General features: G+C 31.7%; 1 protein-coding gene across 1 annotated transcript; it reads right to left on the bottom strand.

Moving 5' to 3' along the window:
* Positions 1-1,124: 1,124 nt before the first annotated feature.
* LOC115876405 (GATA zinc finger domain-containing protein 14-like) lies at positions 1,125-15,895 on the bottom strand. The gene is made up of 4 exons (XM_030892179.1): positions 15,557-15,895; positions 10,132-10,373; positions 8,066-8,309; positions 1,125-1,605 (listed from the first exon to the last, which is right to left on the bottom strand). Exons 1-4 carry the CDS (start codon positions 15,784-15,786, stop codon positions 1,356-1,358), a joined length of 966 nt encoding a protein of 321 aa, XP_030748039.1. The 5' UTR covers positions 15,787-15,895; the 3' UTR covers positions 1,125-1,355.
* Between the last annotated feature and the right edge of the window lie 1,774 nt (positions 15,896-17,669).

Genomic DNA, 17,669 nt, shown 5'->3' with positions numbered 1-17,669 from the left:
TGACCAACCTGCGCAATATCATACCTTGTATTCTTTGTATCACGCCTTATATCTATCTGGCCAGTATTTTGGAAATGACAATCGATGACATTTTCCATATAAATTTACAAATAAAATGACAGCGATATTCATTTCATAGCCATCGCCGACGTTTTTTTTTTCGATCATACGGTACATATATTTTAATCTCTTTTTTTAATTATTTAATTCTGATTTTATTTATAAAAGTACATATTATTAAGTATCGATATAAAAAGCTGCAACATTCCTACTTGGTTGTGTATGTTTAGTTGCCTAATAATACCAAACGGAAGGAAAATCAAAGTTTAAAGCTGGTTTAAAGTTTTTTCAATTTATTAAGAAAAAATACGTACAATATTAAACCTTAACTATAAATTTTGGAACACTTATGAGAACCTGGCTTAACATTATTATTATTTTCAAATTTTATAAAATAAATACATTGTTATTTTTATTTTATATTCTTTTTTATAAAAGAATTTTTGAAAAAAACAGGTCTCAATATTTCTTCCACAACATTTAAATTAAACAATAAATTAAGTTTTATAGATAAATACAGAAAGGTAAAAAATGTATATGTTACTAGTTTTGCAGCACATTACAAAATCAACAAGATAATACCGTATGATCGAATAAAAACGACGTCAGCGATGGCTATGAAATGAAGATCGCTGTCATTTTATATGTAAAATTATATGGGAAATGTCATCGATCGCCATTTCCAAGCCAACTGGATGCCGTTTTTTTTCGATCATACGGTATAATATATAATAATATTGTTACATTACAAAAAAATTTAATGTAATAATAATAATTGTTTTGGCTTGAAATAATCCTTTTTAATATGTAGAAAGTTGTATTAAATAATAATGAGGGGGGTGGGAGATATCGTACTTTTCAAAAATAATTAACAAACTATTACCAGTATATTTTATGCTATTACTTATTATTATTATTGACTCTCACCACTGAGTTGAATCCAAACAGAAACCAGCTTGTCAGTGGCTTTTTATTAGTAAAAAACTATGTAAATTTTAAAGTTAACTATTATTTGTTGTATTTTACAAAAAAAAAATACTTTTTATTTTTAAGGTTTCTTATTCAGTGGCGAAATATTTTGGATTTTTTTCAAGAAAGGAACCCGCTACAAAGGTTCATCATAATTAGTGATATTTAACATTATTATTAGGTACCTACTTGATTGTTTCAGTGCTGACCAAACTTGATAATATTTTACATTTTCCAAATTGCAATGAATTCTTATTTAATTTTCTGTTTTTATCTAACCATTTCTTATCACAAATTTTCACAATTCCTTTATGATTTCGTATTAATTAGTAATAATAGTCTGGAATTCTACCCCTACTCGTTACAAACTGTTCGCGATCCAACAAAGGACTTCTATATTCTATGTCTATGTAGTCGTCTGAGTAGTCGTCTGATCTTCGGTATCTCGGGTCTGAGCGGACGTATCGAGGGTCTTCGTAGATGGTTATGTGTGGTTTCTGAGGCAAATGTATGGGTACCCTGTAGGGTTCTTCACGGTAATAGGGTAATGGTTGTGGATGGTGATGATAATGAGGTCTAAAATAGAAATATATAGTATACCTATAATAATAGTATACCTAATATATATGTTACAAAAACTTCAACTACTTCAAATAATAAAGGCATTTTAAAGCAAAATAAAAACACTAAATCACCACAATACACCAAAACACTTTTACTTTTACACTGGACGTGCATTTCGCTAACCATGTTAGCATCATCAGCAGATGATTATAAACTAAAGTACAATCTACAAGGTGAGCGTTTATATACTCGCTCAGTGGGCCCCGAGTGGGCGTGGCAAAATCTAGCCAACCGAGTAAGAGCCAACTGAGCGTAACAGTTAGATTTCCGCCACTAGAGTAGTAGGAACAAAGAACTTGAAGGAATTGGACCGTTGACCTGTTCATACTATCTTTACATTTATTAATTCTGATGCTTTCATATGCATCTAATTGCCTGTAATTTGAGACTTGTTTAATTAATTTTAAATTATTAAGATCTATACAATGTTCTTTATCAACAATATGTTCGGCAACGCAAGATTTATCCGGTCTACCATATCTTATCTGAGCTAAATGTTCTTTAAATCTAGTTAATATTGATCTTCTAGTTTGCCCAACATATTTCTGATTACAATATTTACAAGAAATTTCATAAAAACCCGACCTTTCCAGTGGAGGTGTTTTATCTTTTGGATTACCTAATAATTGTTGTAATTTATTATATATTAAGGCTAAGAATCAGTTTGAGTATTTTCCAAGAGTATGGTTTAGGTATGTGGATGATATTTTTGCTGTTTTTGATACACATTCAGACACCATAGATAATTTTATTTCTAAGTTAAATAATCGTTTTCCTTCCATTAAATTTACGCATGAAATTGAGAACAACGACAGATTACCATTTCTAGATATATTAGTTATTAGAAATACTAATAATTGCCTGAATTTGATATCTATAGGAAAAATACGACCACACGCAGATATATTCCTAATGAATCACATCATAGTGTTGAACATAAAATGGCTAGTTTAAATTTCTTAGTTCATAGATTATTTAGTTTCCCACTTTCCAACGAAAGATATGAAATAGAAAGAGATTACATTAGGAATGTAGCTGAGTATAATGGATATTCTCCTTCACGAGTTGATCAATTAATTAGAAAACGTAGGTATAGGTTAATGATTTCTGAAAATTCGACTTTTCAAGTGGAGAAAGATACGTCTGAATATTTTTCGATACCGTTTGATAGAGAGTTATCCCGTGGTCTAAAAGGAATTTTTAAGAATGTCAATTATAAACTTGTGTATAGTGCTAATAATAAATTACAACAATTATTAGGTAATCCAAAGAATAAAACACCTCCACTGGAAAGGTCGGGTATTTATGAAATTTCTTGTAAAGATTGTAATCAGAAATATGTTGAGGAAACTAGAAGATCAATATTAACTAGATTTAAAGAACATTTAGCTCAGATAAGATATGGTAGACCGGATAAATCTTCCGTTGTCGAACATATTGTTGATAAAGAACATTGTATAGGTCTTAATAATTTAAAATTAATTAAACAACTCTCAAATTACAGGCAATTAGATGCATATGAAAGCATCAGAATTAATAAATGTAAAGATAGTATGAACAGAGACAACGGTCCAATTCCTTCAAGTTCTTTGTTCCTACTACTCTAGTGGCGGAAATCTAACTGTTTTGCTCAGTGGGTTCTGACTCGGTTGGCTATATTTTGCCACGCCCACTCGGTGCCCACTGGGCGAGTATATAAACGCTCAACTTGTAGATTGTACTTTAGTTTATAATCATCTGCTGATGATGCTAACATGGTTAGCGAAACGCGCGTCCAGTGTAAAAGTAAAAGGCTTTTGGTGTATTGTGGTGATTTAGTGTTTTATTTTGCTTTTTAACATTTAACATAAAAATTATACTACATATTTTAGTTTTAACAATAAGCTAATAATAATTAATATATAAAAAAAAATAATGCAACACAAAAAAATACTGTCTGTAATGGATAAAAACAAAATTTTTGTTAACTAACAAAGACTGCTGTGTTAGTTAGCTCAGTTAGGTAACATTAGATATACTCTAGTGCACAAATGTAAATTGGGTACTTAAAATAATAAATAAAGCCATTAATTCATTAATTACTAACAGGCAATTAGATGCATATGAAAGCATCAGAATTAATAAATGTAAAGATAGTATGAACAGAGTCAACGGTCCAATTCCTTCAAGTTCTTTGTTCCTGCTACTCTAGTGGCGGAAATCTAACTGTTACGCTCAGTTAGCTCTTACTCGGTTGGCTAGATTTTGCCACGCCCACTCGGGGCCCACTGAGCGAGTATATAAACGCTCACCTTGTAGATTGTACTTTAGTTTATAATCATCTGCTGATGATGCTAACATGGTTAGCGAAACGCGCGTCCAGTGTAAAAGTAAAAGTGTTTTGGTGTATTGTGGTGATTTAGTGTTTTTATTTTGCTGTGTAACACCAAAGGTTCCAACCCTCAAATGTAAAGGCATTTTGAAAAAGCAATTAAAATATAAAAAAACGCTGCTAAGACTATCAAAATGTTGATCTAATAACAATTTGACGTTTATACTATTACGTCAAAAGCAAATTTTTTCCAAAGCCCACCATGACTTCACTGAATCATCGTTTCTTTTTCACTGTTATTAATATCTTAATTATTATATATTAATACATCTGGTATATTATGGTATTCTGGTATTTCGTCGATTTTAAAATGAACTAACTGTTTCTATCTTATTTTTTTGTTAGAATGGGCATAATCAAGAGGGCTACTGATACTGTGTTGGAAAAATAAGGTAATTAAGGGCATATTTTTTGGTATTTATTATAATTTTGCTAATATCTTCGGTTTGAAAGAAGATATCAAGATGCGGTTTTCGCTGACTTTTTAAGCTTTTACTACTCTTTACTATCAGCTAAAATTACATATACTATCGTACTTAACTTTTTTGAAAAAAACGCGTTATGTTTGTTAAATTGTAAGAAAGCGCCCCCTAGCGTCTACGTTCAAAACCTTATTATTATGATTTTTATGGTATAATATAGAGTAAGAAATGCCCTTTTAAACGAACCTTTGTTTATTGGATTCTGATCATCCAGTCCGGAGTTATTAACATTTAAATAAAGATAGATCTAACCTTCCCCCACCACTTTATTTTAGCAGATAGGGGAAAATGGTTCTAACAAAAAAAAATCCAACATTTACTGAAGATTATGAAGCTATTATTTATAGTACCCATTATCTGGGCAAAATTCTGTAAAAATTCAATTTTCTTATTTTTCATAGCAGTTGCGCCCCCTAGAGCTATTCTTAGTGTGACACCCGGTACAATGCCAAAAAAATGTACAATAATCTGCCTTTGAATATCAAGTCGCTTTCATTCTTTCCCGCATTTCGCAAAGCTCTGAAATCATGCTTACTGGAGAGAGCCCTATATGCAGTAAACGACTTTTCTGTTGATGTTTAATCATGAACAATTTTGAATTTTAAAATATTGATCATCTCACACACTGGTCAAAAGTCGAGTATTTAATATTTCCCGCATTTCGCAAAGCTCTGAAATCATGCTTACTGGAGAGAGCCCTATATGCGGTAAACGACTTTTTTGTTGATGTTTAATCATGAACAATTTTGAATTTTAAAACATTGATCATCTCACACACTGGTCAAAAGTCGAGTATTTAATATTTCCCGCATTTCGCAAAGCTCTGAAATCATGCTTACTGGAGAGAGCCCTATATGCGGTAAACGACTTTTTTGTTGATGTTGAATCATGAACAATTTTGAATTTTAAAACATTGATCATCTCACACACTGGTCAAAAGTCGAGTATTTAATATTTCCCGCATTTCGCAAAGCTCTGAAATCATGCTTACTGGAGAGAGCCCTATATGCGGTAAACGACTTTTTGTTGATGTTTAATCATGAACAATTTTGAATTTTAAAACATTGATCATCTCACACACTGGTCAAAAGTCGAGTATTTAATATTTCCCGCATTTCGCAAAGCTCTGAAATCATGCTTACTGGAGAGAGCCCTATATGCGGTAAACGACTTTTTTGTTGATGTTGAATCATGAACAATTTTGAATTTTTAAAACATTGATCATCTCACACACTGGTCAAAGTCGAGTATTTAATATTTCCCGCATTTCGCAAAGCTCTGAAATCATGCTTACTGGAGAGAGCCCTATATGCGGTAAACGACTTTTTGTTGATGTTTAATCATGAACAATTTTGAATTTTAAAACATTGATCATCTCACACACTGGTCAAAAGTCGAGTATTTAATATTTCCGCATTTCGCAAAGCTCTGAAATCATGCTTACTGGAGAGAGCCCTATATGCGGTAAACGACTTTTTGTTGATGTTGAATCATGAACAATTTTGAATTTTAAAACATTGATCATCTCACACACTGGTCAAAAAGTCGAGTATTTAATATTTCCACATTTTTCACCAAAGCTCTGAAATCATGCTTACTGGAGAGAGCCCTATATGCGGTAAACGACTTTTTTGTTGATGTTTAATCATGAACAATTTTGAATTTTAAAACATTGATCATCTCACACACTGGTCAAAAAGTCGAGTATTTAATATTTCCCGCATTTCGCAAAGCTCTGAAATCATGCTTACTGGAGAGAGCCCTATATGCGGTAAACGACTTTTTTGTTGATGTTGAATCATGAACAATTTTGAATTTTAAAACATTGATCATCTCACACACTGGTCAAAAGTCGAGTATTTAATATTTCCCGCATTTCGCAAAGCTCTGAAATCATGCTTACTGGAGAGCCCTATATGCGGTAAACGACTTTTTGTTGATGTTTAATCATGAACAATTTTGAATTTTAAAACATTGATCATCTCACACACTGGTCAAAAGTCGAGTATTTAATATTTCCCGCATTTCGCAAAGCTCTGAAATCATGCTTACTGGAGAGAGCCCTATATGCGGTAAACGACTTTTTTGTTGATGTTGAATCATGAACAATTTTGAATTTTAAAACATTGATCATCTCACACACTGGTCAAAAGTCGAGTATTTAATATTTCCCGCATTTCGCAAAGCTCTGAAATCATGCTTACTGGAGAGAGCCCTATATGCGGTAAACGACTTTTTTGTTGATGTTTAATCATGAACAATTTTGAATTTTAAAACATTGATCATCTCACACACTGGTCAAAAGTCGAGTATTTAATATTTCCCGCATTTCGCAAAGCTCTGAAATCATGCTTACTGGAGAGAGAGCCCTATATGCGGTAAACGACTTTTTTTGTTGATGTTGAATCATGAACAATTTTGAATTTTAAAACATTGATCATCTCACACACTGGTCAAAAGTCGAGTATTTAATATTTCCCGCATTTCGCAAAGCTCTGAAATCATGCTTACTGGAGAGAGCCCTATATGCGGTAAACGACTTTTTGTTGATGTTTAATCATGAACAATTTTGAATTTTAAAACATTGATCATCTCACACACTGGTCAAAAGTCGAGTATTTAATATTTCCACATTTCTGCAAAGCTCTGAAATCATGCTTACTGGAGAGAGCCCTATATGCGGTAAACGACTTTTTTGTTGATGTTGAATCATGAACAATTTTGAATTTAAAACATTGATCATCTCACACACTGGTCAAAAGTCGAGTATTTAATATTTCCCGCATTTCGCAAAGCTCTGAAATCATGCTTACTGGAGAGAGCCCTATATGCGGTAAACGACTTTTTTGTTGATGTTTAATCATGAACAATTTTGAATTTTAAAACATTGATCATCTCACACACTGGTCAAAAGTCGAGTATTTAATATTTCCCGCATTTCGCAAAGCTCTGAAATCATGCTTACTGGAGAGAGCCCTATATGCGGTAAACGACTTTTTTGTTGATGTTTAATCATGAACAATTTTGAATTTTAAAACATTGATCATCTCACACACTGGTCAAAAGTCGAGTATTTAATATTTCCCGCATTTCGCAAAGCTCTGAAATCATGCTTACTGGAGAGAGCCCTATATGCGGTAAACGACTTTTTTGTTGATGTTTAATCATGAACAATTTTGAATTTTAAAACATTGATCATCTCACACACTGGTCAAAAGTCGAGTATTTAATATTTCCCGCATTTCGCAAAGCTCTGAAATCATGCTTACTGGAGAGAGCCCTATATGCGGTAAACGACTTTTTTGTTGATGTTTAATCATGAACAATTTTGAATTTTAAAACATTGATCATCTCACACACTGGTCAAAAGTCGAGTATTTAATATTTCCCGCATTTCGCAAAGCTCTGAAATCATGCTTACTGGAGATGCGGTAAACGCGTTTTTGTTGATGTAAGTGTGTAAAAAGTGATGTAGTGTGTAAAAAAGGACTTTTTCAATGAGCGAGAGAAAAGAGAAGACTTGTCCTCTGTAGGTTCACATATTTCTCTGAAATTTTACCTTTCAATATATTTTTCTTCTGCATATCTGCCACCTCCTTGGTAGTTATTTCCACTGTTTCTTCTCCCATAGTCTTCTTTGTTGTTGTAGTAATTGTTTCTGTTGTATCCTTCCCTGTTTCCGTGGTCTTTCAAGTACTTTCCTTCGTTATCGTAGTACCCTTGCCTTCCTTGATCTTTCGCAAATTCCCTGCTATCGTACTTGCCACCGTTGTGTTGGTTTTGGCCAGCGTCTCCATAAGCACCTAGAAATACCAAGATATATAGGTACTTTTTTAGAAAGAAAATTAAATAATTAAGAAAAATAATAAAATGCGTCCTAAATAAGGCAAAAAATCAGAAGACGATTTCTCAAATTATTTTATGAAGAGAATATTTACATACAGTGTGTCCCACTTAAGATGGATACAAGCCAATATCTTGGATGTTTGTTGAGCGATCTTTTTCATTTTTGGCAGGAGGCTGTATGGCTATAAGACCTACATTTTGCCCAGGGTAAGAAATGTGATACCTCATAGACGTACGTTTTAATGGGCTTTGATATTTTTCGAGTCAAGAGTAAACTATCTATAGCACAGTATTTATTTCAAATCTGATAAATTATATTGAATCCTCCTTACCCAAGATGCTTAAGCTTTCTAATTTTGATAAATATTGACACAGGGTGTGTTATTAAAATAAGACATTTTTATTTTTATTAGGTATTATTTTTTAAGTACTTACGACGCCACTGGATAAACAACTGGTTTATTATCAATAACCAATTATAACCAATTATCAATTAATAATCGATTTAAGTTTTCAGATAGCTTCCATAATAATTAAGATACGATACAAAAAAACTAAATATTTTCTATTTATTTTGTTTACTTTAAAAAATTGTTTTTTTTAAGTTTACTACAAATGAATAAAATGAGTTTTCAATGGAATCTGAAATATGATTTTTATTCGTTTTATTGAGGAATATTTTAAAAAATCCAAATAGTTATTTAAAACAATCACTATTAACTTTGAAAAATATGCTCTAAACAAAGATTTATAAACCTATAACGAACTAAAAGTCAACATCTTCGACCATCTTCGACCAAACTTAAATCGATTATTAATTAATAATTGGATATAATTGGTCATTGATAATAAACCAGTTGTTTATCCAGTGGCGTTGGAAGTACTTAAAAAATAATAATAAAAATAAAAATGTCTTATTTTCATGACACACCCTGTATCAATATTTATAAAAATTAGAACTTAACTATCTTAGGTAAGGAGGATTCAATATAATTTATCAGATTTGAAATAAATACTGTCCTAAGGGTAGTTTTTCTTGACTCGAAAAATATCAAACCCCATTAAAACGTACGTCTATGAGGTATCGCATTTCTTATCTTGGGTAAAATGTACGTCTTATAGCCATACAGCCTCCTGCTAAAAATGAAAAAGATCGCTTAACAAACAATCAAGATATTGGCTTGTATCCATCTTAAGTGGGACACCCTGTATAGGCCAGTAAGCGAGAATAAAAATAGGGTATTACCTCCGAATTCTTGACACCCGCACCGATTGAGGTGAAATTTTAACAGTGGATAGAGATATATGTAAGAAACAAAAGTTACATAGTAGAGATGTGTGCTTTCACCTTGGGGGGTGACTGCCACCCCTTCTCGGGGGTGAAAAATAAATCCCATTTTAATTGCAAAAACCAATAAAGAGACGAATTCTAAGCAAAAAATGTTCTATAACATTTTTTCAGAAAATTAATATTTTCCGTGTTATTTATGATTGAAAATGTTGATTTTTCAACTAAAAACTGCATATTTTTGTGCAATTTTTTATAAATAACTCGAAAACCTTGCGTTTTATCGCAAGGTATTTCCAGAAGTGCCGCCATATTGAATATATTTTTAATCGATATATCTCGTTGTGAAACTATGACGTGCAAAAAATCTTCGAGCTAGATGTTGTAGTTCTCTAGAAAGTTCTAATGCACGCACAGCCTGGGACACCCTGTATGTCTACTCATTTGTCTGAAGTTCTATCCATATGCCGCTAATTTTCTAGGACACTTACCTTTGTATCTTTTGTGGACTAGTTCATCACCCTCGTCGCTTCCATCATCAAAATAACTGGAGTTGCTGCCGGTTTCGTCTTTGTGATACGAATTGTGAAATCCTGCCTTGTGATGGCCTTTTTTATGGGCTACCTTCGAGTCCACGTTACCCAAATGTTCACCGCCGTTTTGATGGAAGTTTTGGTTGTTGTAATTGTTGGCGTCTAAATGAGTATTCTTGTCAGCTGAATGTTCACCATATCTACCACATTAAGAAAAAAATAACTAATCTTTTATAATTCAAATCGATTTTGTCAAAAAGTTATTTATTAAAATTACCTCATGATAACAGAATATCAAAGAGAAACATTAATACAGAAGGCTTCCTTCTGTAAAAATTGTTTATGTAATAACGAAATTGTTAAAACATGTCCCAATCTACAACACAATGAAAGGAAATGATATTCTACTTTATCTATACTAATATATAAAATCCTAGGCGGGTTCTCACTTGTCAGTTTCGCTGACGCAGTCTGACTGATTCAGTGATACTGAACAAACAATGAACGTCAGAACACATTTTCATGTTAAATGATCAGTAAATTCGTACTTTCAGTTAAAGTGAAAACCAGTTCTACTTTTTTCATTTTTGACTGATCATTATCGAATAATGACTAGAAACTGAAGCGTGAGAACTACATTTTCGTGATTTGTTCAGTTTACAAGTTAAAGTTAATTAATTATTTTAATGTATATCTCCAAAAAAAATCCTTTATGGGTATTTCGCCACTGCACTGCAAGAAAATCTACAAAATAAAATAGTTATTTTTTGTAAATACTTCTGCGTTAAACCTAAACGGACACTGCTTATCAGAAGATGTTTACAGTTATACAAATTGGCTTAACAAAGAAAAAAATGCTTAATGTTTCGGAAAGTCTATCGTCGGAAGCAAAAAAAATTCAAAGAATAAAGAAAAACAAACTATTTAAAATATTTAAATTCAAACTATTATGAGAACACGCTTTTTTAAAGCAGATACGTCTACAAGAAACCGTTGACGTTCTGTTAAAATAGAACGTCAACGGTTTCTTGTAGACGTATCTGCTTTAAAAAAACGTTTTCTTCTTTTCTGATTCACCAGAATATTCTGTAATTCATTTGCTAATTGTAAACTTCGCGAATTAAAAACTTCGCGAACACCTGGTTTCAATTTTGTTTTAACCATTTTCATGTCTGCGAAATCACCACCAAAATGTTTGGACCAACTGAATACTGAATGTAGCAAAACATGAAACGTGTGAATACATTCGTTGATTTTTATTTTTCATTGATAATGAATCAGTCAGACTGCGTCAGCGAAACTGACAAGTGAGAACCCGCCTTTCTGACATACTGATTAATCACGATCCTGCTCAAACCACTCAACGTAAGAAGCTCAATTTTGGCATACAGCTTGATTCTAGGGTGTAGAGGTTCGATAAGAAGGGATTTTTCGAAATTCCAGTTCCAAGAGGGTGAAACCACCCCTCAAATATTATAATATTTTTTATTTAAAAAACGGTCAAGTTTCCGAAAAAACGCTTAAACACGTATATTTTATTTTGTTTCTTTACATATTTTAAGATTTTTTAAAAATGTATACAGGGTGTTTCGTAAAATCTGGTCATTGATTAATCACGATCCTGCTAAAAGCGCTTGACCTAAAAAGCTGATTTTTGGAATACGGATTGACTTTAGGGCGTAGAGGTTCGATGAGAAGGGATTTTGCGAAACTCGAATTCTAAGGAGGGTTTCGCAAGTGACCGGTGAGTTTTTTGGAAACACTCTTAAACACGTATATTTTATTTTGTTGTTTTACATATTTAAGATTTTTTATAAATTTATACAGGGTGTTTCATAAAATATGACCATTGAGTAATCACGATTCTGCTTAAACTGCTTGACGTTTAAAGCTGATTTTTTGCAAACGGATTGACCGTGGGGTGTAGAGGTTCGATAAGGAGGGGTTTCTCGAATCTCAAATTCCAAGAGGGTGAAAACGCCCCTCAAATATTACAATATTTGATATTTAAAAAACGGTTAGTCTTTCGTTAAAACGCTTGGATAAGCATAATGTATTTGTTTTTTTTACATATTTTGAAATATTTTAAAAAATCATACAGGGTGTTCCAAAAAGTTGGGTAATTTCTTAACCACGATTCTGCTTAAACTGCTTGACGTAAAAAGCTTATTTTTGGCAAACGGATTTTTCAAAAGTCAAATTCCAACGAGATGAAACTACCCCTCAAATATTACCAAGTTATATAATAATATCGCCATATTGTTTTTTCTCATGCTGACATAAATGTGTGAAAATTTTATCCAGTTTGTATGTTAATGGGAATTCTTGCTTTGATTTATCATCACCATTACAAATGATTAATTCGACGCGGACGAAGCCGCTGGTACACGCTAGTTTATCTATAAAACTGCTTCTGTATTATCTAATTTAATTATCCGAATTTGAAAAATTACAATAAAACTGAAAAAATTGAAGTCCATTATATTTATTTTGGAAAGAAACATCACCATTTTTATTTTTTATTGTACAGTCTACAATCGCCATAACAGTATTATGGTAGGAGATATGAACGATATACCATATTTCAAACAAAATCAGTTCTGGTTAGGTAATTTTCTGATGTTTTTCAACCTGTGTCATTATGACTCTGAACTCTGCAAAATAGTTGGGTATGATATTGGCCGCAAACTTATAATGGAAATTATAAGTTTAATATAAAATTTTGAAATATGTATTGGCTAGTAGGATACCTCCCCAACATGTCAACACATACTTTGCCTTCAACTATGGACACAGGTTCAAGCATCATCAGAAGTTGCGCCCAGAATATAAAGTGTATTAGTGTTTTATATTTTTTAGTGAATTAGTAGTGTTGTTATATTTTTCTGTTTAAGGCCAATAATGGTTCCGACCTTAACTGTATTTATTGTCAATATACAACAATAAATACATACTGCCATTACTCGCTGGCGAGTATTTGACATCTTTATTTTTTTACTAGAATCCAAAAATCTATTAATATATAGGGTTAGGTTAGGTTAAACAAAAACATAACTTTGATGTGTAACTTTTTTTGGATACACCCTGTAGAACTCTACATAATTTTAGAAAATGCTTTAAATTGATTTACATAAGCTCACGAAATTTCACTTCAATATAAACTTTTGTTCTCCTTGCAAAAACCGCGTCGTATAAGACGCGCCACCCTGTATAATTCGATTTCAATCAAAATTTCAATGATTAGAATATAGCAGAATAAGTATAGTTTATGTATTAGATTAATTTATTTCAATAAATTTACTTAGAAAAAGAATTAAAAAAATCGAAAAATTAAGAAGGAAATAATTAAGAATTTACTAAAATTACTAAAATAAAAAATTAAAAGCAACGAAAAAAAATGGGTAAACATTTTCGTATTTTATCTACAGGCTTGTTCACCACATACGACAAGGAGTATTGTAGCTAAACGATGAGATTTTTACAAATTGTAAGTTTGGGGTTCGTTGAAGGACTATTAGAGCTACAATTTAAAAATATTTTTACAAGATACAGAGTGTCCCAGATAAATAAAAAATATCAAAGTTGTATTTTTTTAAATGGAACACAATGTATATTATTACATTTTTAGTTTCTACGAATAAAATAAAGGTAAATTTAATTAAGGTTTATTATACTTAAACCTTACCGTTTTTGAAATATTTTCAATTTTGTGAAATTGCAGTAAAAATTTTAAAGCTTCATTTCTCCAAGGGTATCAATGTTTTTAATACTAAATATTTAATGAAGTTTATTTATTGATCAGTTATTGTGTTGCAACAATAAAAATAATACTACCTTATACAGAGTGTCTAAAAATTTATTTTAAATAATTATTAGCTTCAAACGGCAATAACTTCTTTAATTTAAATGGAATGCCCTGTATATTTTAGGAGAATCAGATGCACAATTAAATTGTCTATCAAATTGTATTATACCATTTTTTACCTATCCCTTCAAGTTTTCGTATAAAATGCATTTTCTTATAATTTAGACCTCATTTATCAATATATCAATGGAATATTGACATTTTAGATTGTTTTTAAAGCAACAAATGTACAAAATGTACAGACTAGTAATATTATCGTTTTTAGCAAAACGATAATATTACTAGCCCATTTGTATGCAAAAAGAAAACTATTTAAATCTTTATAAAAGAGTATACCATTAATTAAATATAACACCATTATTTGCGCCCATATACTAATTAATTACATACTTAATTGTGTTCGTTATTAAATTATTATAAATAAATGTGGATTTGAGTCAGAAATCAATATAATAATAAGTTATCAAATTAAAGTCTCTGTAGTTATAAATAAGCATTTATTAAAAAATGAAATATCATTTTTAAGGTGTTACTTTTTATCACACTGTCTAATGCCCATACAAAATTCAGTTTTTTAGTATTTGGAGCAATTATTATTAATCAAAGCAAACAGTCAGTTAATGTTGTTTGAATACTGGAATCATATTAATTGGTCCTCTTTAACAAATATTTAAACAGTTTTTTATTTTTTAATGAAATAAACGAATTATATCGACAATATTAGTATCTGTACTCTTTAAAAATTTGGTACATCTTTAAAAATAATCTAAAATGTCAATAGTCCTTGGGTATATTGATAAATAAGTTCTAAATTACAAGAAAATGCATTTTCTACGGAAACTTAAAGAGACAGGTAAAAAATGGTATAATATAATTTGATAGGCAATTAAATTGTGCATCTGATTCTCGTAAAATATACAGGGTGTTCCATTTAAATTAAACAAGTTATTGCCGTTTGAAGCTAATAATTATTTAAAATAAATTTTTAGACACTCTGTATAAGGTAGTATTATTTTTATTATTGCAATACAATAACTGATCAGTAAATAAACTTCAGTAAATATTTAGTATTAAAAACTTTGATACCTTTGGAGAAATGAAGCCTTAAAATTTTTACTGCAATTTCACAAAATTGAAAATATTTCAAAAACGGTAAGGTTTAAGTATAATAAATCTTAATCAAATTTACCTTTATTTTAATCGCAGAAACTAAAAATGTAATAATATACAGGGTGTTCTATTTAAAAAAATACAACTTTGATATTTTTTACTTATTTGGAACACTCTGTATCTTGTAAAATTATTTTTAAATTGTACCTCTAATAGTCCTTCATCGAACCCAAAACTTACAATTTGTAAAAATCTCATCGTTTAGCTACAATACTCCGTGTCGTATGTGGGGAACAACCCTGTATAAAAAATAATACAAAAGGTTTCACATTAATATCTGTGTTAATATATTCGCAGTAACTGAATTCCGAGGTAAAATCTCTGGGCACTCCACTAATATTCACTTACCGCCCGGAATCTTTAGCCACCGCCACTTTAGCTTCACCGTTATTGTTAAATCCCTCAGCTCCCTCGTAGTTAGCTATTCCTTTGTGAAACTGCACGTCCTCCAGGTTCTCACCCTGCGTCTGACCTTGGTCCTTTTGCACCCCCGACTTGATCACTATAGAGTTAGCCCCGGCACCACCGCAGGCCCAAAACACTAAGCCACACCACGACACTAGTGACACTAGCAGCATTTTGCGCGAGGAGCACCGTTAAAATGACGAGGGGGCCCCATTTTCGTCTCGTTTTTATATCGACCGTGGACCGTATCGGCCTTCTTCTTATTCTTCGATTAACAATCGATCTGCGATATCCTGTCGGCGAGTGTGAGATTTTTACGCTTTAATCAGTCGATGAATGTCGACGAAGAGTGGATTGGATTATTCTCGGAACCAAAGGCCGTCCTGCGAGGAACGCTGAGTAACGATCAAATCATCAAGAAACGATGGACTTTTTTGTCATTTTATCGATCTTTGTTTTGGTGGATGGGTCGGATTAGGAACGGAATACAGCAGATAATAGTTATTTTTTATACAAGACGATAAAATTAATTTCGAGAGACGATAATGCAATTTTATCGTCGTGTATAAAACAATATTTTTTTCCATAGCCAGTTACGTTTCAAAAAATATTCAGAAATTATTAATTCAACGAATTTATTACAAGTAGAAAAAATGTTGTGCTGGGTTGGCGTTTGTTTCTACGTAATTTGACAAATAAATAAATCTGTCTCTTTAGTTGTCAGTTTTGAGCATAGACAAACAAATAAAAAGAGACTGACAAATCCCATGGTAAAGAGCGGGACCGCGTTCCCGTAGCGCAACTCAAAATAACAATTTTGAAACCAATTAGCAGGACCATGGCAGGACGTACGTCTTTATTGCTATCTTTCTTTATTATGTATGCTTTATATGAAAAAGAAAGAGATAGGTATAAAACGTATCGTAAGACATTATCGCACATTCTGGATGGCGGAAAATTTAAATAAGCCATTATTAGTAGTATTCTTTCATTCTGAAACCGAAAATTTTCACTTAAACTGATTTATTACCTATACCACGTAAAGGAAACGTGGTGTAGGGAATAAATCAGTGTAAGTGAAAATTTGCAGTTTCTTTCAGAACGAAAGAATACTACTATTATAAGGGAAATTAAAAAAAAGCAAAAATTGTACTGTTTTATTAACATATTTATTTATACATAAAAATAAATAAATTTTTTTAATATAATAACAAAAATAACACTGTTTATTCCACCCACCTACCAATTTTAAATGCAGAAGAACTGACTGTTGCAGGAAACGATTGGCTAATTTTTTTTAAAGGGCGTTAAAAATCTCATTTTCGAAAAAACTGCCTAATTGCAATAACAAAGTGAATATCCAAGCAAAGAAGACTTTACGAGAATCATGATCTTGAACCATTTTCAAGTTCAGTTTTAATCCTAAAACAAAAGTAAAATAGGTATATTAATAAAGTTTCTGGTTACTATAAACCAGCTATAAACTACCTACCTCAAAATGAAAAAAAAAATAATTGTATTAATTTGTTGTAGGTTCGAAATATTTTTGATACTACTTCTACTTTTTCTTAATAAGATGATAAATATAACTACTTACTTTTATCTTACCGGGCGTCTTTAACATATCTATCAGAGAAAGGGGCACCAATACATGTAACAAAGTTTATACAAAGTTCACTACACACAACAAACTATTAAAAATCGCTAAAATTGTCGCTGGTGACTGGATGATGACTCACTGTTTGGCATCAAACGAATGGCGTCTAACGTCACAAATTCTACTACAGCCCGTACAGGGGCGTTACATGTCCTTATATTCTTTAGTCATTGACGAAAACTATAACGAAAACGAAAGGCGATTGTTCTAATTTCTATTTAGAAATTACGTTTTATATGGCTGCTTCTTTCTCTCTTGTTATATTAGAATGAGATAGTGGGCCCAATGGACGCAATGCGCAGATCAACATAAATAGAACGAAATTTTGCGTTCTGAGTTGCGCTACGGGAACGTTGTCCCTCTCTTTGTCATTTAATTTGCCAGTCTCTTTTTATTTAT

Source organism: Sitophilus oryzae, unplaced genomic scaffold (genome assembly GCF_002938485.1).
Source record: "Sitophilus oryzae breed Bouriz unplaced genomic scaffold, Soryzae_2.0 scaffold_1436_pilon_pilon, whole genome shotgun sequence".
NCBI classification, from domain to species: Eukaryota; Metazoa; Arthropoda; class Insecta; order Coleoptera; family Curculionidae; genus Sitophilus; species Sitophilus oryzae.
The sequence above is the reverse complement of the archived record's forward strand: the minus strand, read 5'-3'. Positions and strand labels throughout refer to the sequence as shown.